This window comes from Epinephelus moara, chromosome 20, assembly GCF_006386435.1.
Source record: "Epinephelus moara isolate mb chromosome 20, YSFRI_EMoa_1.0, whole genome shotgun sequence".
In the NCBI taxonomy this organism is placed as follows: domain Eukaryota; kingdom Metazoa; phylum Chordata; class Actinopteri; order Perciformes; family Serranidae; genus Epinephelus; species Epinephelus moara.
Genome location: NC_065525.1, coordinates 44,854,351 through 44,859,728, shown reverse-complemented (window position 1 = coordinate 44,859,728; position 5,378 = coordinate 44,854,351). Strand labels below are relative to the sequence as shown.

General features: G+C 39.3%; 1 protein-coding gene across 3 annotated transcripts in view; it reads left to right on the top strand.

Moving 5' to 3' along the window:
• ptprz1a (protein tyrosine phosphatase receptor type Z1a) overlaps positions 1 to 5,378 on the top strand; it is a 136,607-nt gene that overhangs the window by 99,939 nt on the left and 31,290 nt on the right. For all 3 annotated transcript variants that reach the window (XM_050072835.1, XM_050072836.1, XM_050072837.1), the window contains 2 exons: positions 3,777 to 3,862; positions 5,181 to 5,266. In XM_050072835.1, coding sequence (XP_049928792.1) covers positions 3,777 to 3,862; positions 5,181 to 5,266 — 172 coding nt within the window. The remainder of the gene's footprint in view (positions 1 to 3,776; positions 3,863 to 5,180; positions 5,267 to 5,378) is intronic.

Below are 5,378 nucleotides of genomic sequence, written 5' to 3'. Positions count from 1 at the left end.
TTGTACCTTATTGAAATCAGGTGTGATTATGATAGCTGATGTTGTTTATGACACAGAAACACCATAAAATATCACCAAATAAAGCCATATGAAACGTGAAAGTTATGATCCCACTTTCTAGACGGTGTATCTCAGCCAAAAATAGTGGTAGGAGTGAGACTCTTACCTTTTATAAAACAGCTACGTGCCTGCTAACGGCTCCACATAAGATCTTTTGCCGTCGAAAAACGGCATGACATGACTTGTCACCGCTCATCATGATTTTGGACTTTGTGTGTTTAGGCTGCTCTGGTGTGAAATCCATAATAAATAAAAGAAAAATGATGTTATTTTTGAAAAGTCGAGAGCTTCCTGAATCCGGCAATACCAAACATCACATGGTTTGATGACGTAGTGCGCCTGGGAGATACCATTTAACAGAGGGGGGCAGCGAGGATGTCGGTATCCTAGCGAAGTTAGAGAGGTTAAGAAATTGCTGCTTTTCTCACTAAAAAAGAAACATTTGGATATGTGTTTAATTTGCATTTAAAAAAAAAAAAAAAACACAGCTTCCGTCTCTTCAAACATGGCTGGACATGTCCCAAACTCTCGTTAAAAAATATCCACTTTTTCTCGCTACATATACAGCTGGACCTGCCTTGAGCTCTTGTTGAAAATACCTACTTTTGTTGCTACAAACAAACCTGGACATGTCCTAATCTCCCATTAAAAAAATATCCACTTTTTCTCACTACAAAAAGGGATGGACGTGTTCTGATAGTTGTAACAAACACAGCTGGACATGTCCCAAACTCGAAAGAAAAAAAAAATGCTGCTTTCCTGCTACGGACACTGATCTCATCCAATTTTGGTGGCAAAAAATGGCTGGACGTACTAATAATAAATAATAATAAATATCCGCTTCCATCTCTACAGACACGGTTTGAGGTGTCCCAAACTCTTTTTAAAAACACCTGCTTTTGTCACTACAAAACACAGCTGGACATGTCCCAAAGAGTTGTCAAAAAACACCTGCTGTTGTTGCTACAAAAACAGATGGACATGTTCTGAACCGTCAACATTTCCTAAATTCTCATTAAAAAACATCCACTTTTTCTCGCTACAGGAACACTTGGACAGGTTCGTAACTCTTGTTAAAATATACCTGCTTTTGTTGCTACAAACAAGGTTGGAAATGTCTCGAACTCTCATTCAGATATACCCGCTCTTGTCACTGCAAACACAGCTGGATATGTGCCAAACAACTGTGAGTAAACACCTGCTGTTGTTGCAACAGACAAGGTTACAAATGTCCCCAACTGTCATTCAAACAACAATACTGCTGCAGACGAACTCCACCCTGAGGACACAGACAGTGAATGTGTCCGGCGCCAACATTAGACTGTGTGTGAGTGTTTTCTTAATGAGCAGCAGCTGTTTTTCTTTTTTTTTTTTAGGTTGAAGTTGTCGCTGAGCTTCTTACATCAGAGTAATCAGATTAAGTAGTTTCAGTCTCAGTAGATAAACAAGTAAAATTCATTAAGTTGGCCAATGAACATCAGATTTACGTCTCTGGAGCAAAAAGCTAACCTGTCTCACAGCGTCAGATACCATCTGTCAGGAGACGAGCTCTGTGATGCCATGAAAGACATGTGACGGTAAAATCAAACATTAAGTCACCAAATGGCAGCGTATGTGACATTACAGCTGATATAGTGGTGTTAGCTTGTGGCTCGGCTATTGCTAACAGCGCGAAACACAGACCTGTCTGTGTGCAGGGGCTGATTATGTCTATGGGTTTGTAACACACTGGACACGTCAATAAAACCACATTTCCATGTTTTACCAGGTGATTGTGTAAATTGATTTATTGGACCGTGTGACATAAAGCACTGTTTAAACTGTAAGACTAAAGCTGTGTATAGATTTGATTTATAAAGACACAGCTTTACAAGGGACACAATGATTTATTGGCTGCCAGTGCTGGAGATAACACGTTACAGTAATATATTACATTTTAGCAGTAACATTGATTATAAAATGTTAACCACAAGGTTTCGGGTAATATTATTACATTTACAATGTTACGTAATGTGGCACCACCTGAAATAAACTGTATATTGTCTTTATTCTTCATTTATCCACACCGATCCGCATCGTGCCACTTCTGCCATTACGCCACCAGAAAAATATCGTCCGAAGGTTATTGTGTCTTATCCGTACATCAGTATCAGCTGTCGGCCAAATTGTTATTTTAAACACCAGTACTGGCCGAGTGTTTCAGTCGGTGCATCCCTAAATTTACACAAATTCACATCATCTTCTGCTCCGTGTCTCCTCCCAGTAGGGTTCAGACTGAGCAGCAACCTGCGGGGCTGAAAAATGAAGCCAACATCAAAGTGCCAAAACTGCAGTTCCTCTAATGACCACTTGAGGCTGGCTCCAGAGGAGAGTCACTCCCCACAGACCTCCATGTTAAAATGTGTTTACAGTAGAAATCAACATGTTTACAGCCTGGTACAAAAAAACTGTTTTGGTCTCTATTGCTAATTTCCCGTTCACGACAACTGTACAGAGAGTGATTTTTAATCATTTTATTAAGGCTTAAAGTTGAGCCCTGCGATCATCTGCTGCTGGTTTATTGGAAGAAGATCGGGGAAGCAGCCTTTGTCAGCTGTGGAACACACTACCTGTAGATATCAGGGAAGCTAGCTCGCTAAATATTTTTAACAGAAAGCTAAAAACGTTTCTCTTCACTTTAGCCTTTAACTCGCTCTGACTTTCCTCATACAGGTCTGAAACTCTTTGTTTTTACGCTTCACGCTGCTGCAACTGTTTTAAAATACTTACTTGATTTTATGATTTATAGTTTTACAACTCTATGATTTTATGAATCAGTTAATCCGTGTTTTAAACTGTTTTAAATGTCCTTTTATATAGAAATACCTTGTTTGTCTGTTTTATGTCCATTATGCCTGTTTCCACATGAAGCACACAGGGCTTATACCGCCCTCATTGTAAAGCACTTTGTGCTGCATGTCTTGTATTAAAGGTACTTTATCAATAAAGGTTTTTATTATTATGTCTGAGCAACTTCACAAATCAAACTCCATCTTTTAGTGGATGAATGAACACCGTCAGACTTGCTAAGAGAATAACTGTTTGTGTTTCCTCCCAAAACACGTCTGTAATCTCAGAGCTCATCCCTTCTACTGTGTTTTTTTTTTTTTTTGGCGCTGATAATCCCTGATGCCCATTTCTGGCCGAGACAACGCAGGTTCATCAGAGGCAATCTCATCCGTTTAAAAACTTGTCAAGGATTAACAGGACATCTTTTTTCCTGTGTTTTTGGGAAGATTACGTGTATTCTCCAAAATCTGGGCTAACGCAGAGTCACATGAAAACAAAAGCATCTTCTGCCTTTCAGCTGCAGACTGCAGCACCACATCAGAACAGATTTACAGGCCATGCTATAGTTTATTTTCTATGTATTTGTTTATTTTTTTGCTTGAGACTGTAATGCTTGTCTTTGATATTTTATTGTCTGGACCCCAGGAAGACTAGCTGTCGTCTTGGCGTCAGCTAATGGGGATCCTTTTAAATAAACAAACACAATATATGTGTCTTTATTCTAATTTATAAATTCTAACATTACTGTTGGTTTTCAGTATGTGCTGATAGAACTTAAAATGTTTGTATTGATGTAAAAATGAGTTGCAAAACCTTAAAATTAAAAAAAAAAAAAAAATTCTGATGTCACTCTGGTGTGTGTTTGTGTGTGTGTGTTTTGTCTGCAGGACCTGTTTTCAGACGGCTCACTTCTACATCGATGACAACTCATCACCCAGAGTCATTCCACCATCCACTGCTGCGTTAACATCTGGTAACACACACACACACACACACACACACACACACACACACAAACAAACAAAATAACATATTTACCTGTGAGGACTCTCACAGACATAATACTTGAGTCAAGTAAGTTTTATTTTTACAGACCAAAGTCACAAATTTTACTTAAAGGTCCAGTGTGTCGGATTTAGGGGGCATAAATACAATAAGTGTGTTTTCTTTAGTGTATAATCAGCTGGAAATAAGAATCACTCACTCATCAACAAGACTCTGAGATATTTGAACTCGTCAGCTAGAGGCAGTAACTCTCCCCCAGCCCGGAGAGGGCAACCGTTTTCCAGCAGAAAAACATGGCCTCAGGCTTGGAGGTGTTGACTGGATCTGGACACTGGATCTTAAAAGGGCTCTAAAATCTGCACAACATATAGCTCTCTCTCCTTAAACTAGATTCAGGCAAAGAAAAACTACACAAAACTCTTAACCTTATCCCTTAAGTTGTAGCCTTAACCGTAAAACCATAAAAAAAAAAAGGGACCCATTGCCTCCCTGCGTGGCACTCAGCATCAGGGGTTGGAATTGGGGTTAGATGACCTCATGATTCCCGAGCGCTGCACTGCTGTTGCTCACCGCTCCCTCAGGGGATGGGTCAAATGCGGAGAACAAATTTCACGCACACTCAGGTGTGTGACAATCAGTGGGACTTTAACTTTAACTTTAAACCAGGCCTGAACCCTCAAACAGCTCTTTGGTGAAATAAGGAGCAGGTAAAAAGTCTGCACTTTTCAAAATGTTCACTTTTAAAAAAATGTCCTTGATGTCCTGGATACGCCTGAAACGTCCCCACTCTCAAATTTGCCATTTTAAAAACTTTTCCTTGACAAAATTATCCTCACTTTCTAGAAAATGTTCCCACTTTAACAAAATTCCTCACTGTCATAACTGTCCTCAGTTTTCTGAAGTGTTTTCCAACAACGTCTTTACTCTTAGAAATATTTTCACTTTGCTAAAAGATTCTCACTTTTCAAATAAGTGTCATCACTTTAAAATAGCCTCCATTTCTAAATACGTCCTCACCTTCTGCATAAATATGTCTTTATTTTCCCAAAATGTCCTCACCTTACCAAAAAGTCTTCTTTTACCAGAGCACACACACAAACACAGGTTTATTATTCATGTTCATCAACATTCAGACCCCTTAAAATTTACTACAACTCAATCACAGACACATTTTTATTTCAATAATACAGATTCACACAGTGTGAGACAGTAATGGATATTTGGAGGTCCACTTGTTTGTCCTCACCTGCGAGTCGATCAGTTATTGTTTCCTGTTTGTCTTCCAGACGAAAAAACAGCTTTTCCAGTGAAGGAGTTTGTGAAACACGTGGCCGAGCTTCACGACACACACGGCTTCCAGCGAGAATTTGAGGTACAAACACAGGATTGTTTTTCTGTTTTCCATCTGAAACTAAAACACATGAATGTTACTCTTGAATGTGACTGTGGTGTGTGTGTGTGTGTGTGTGTGTGTGTGTGTGTGT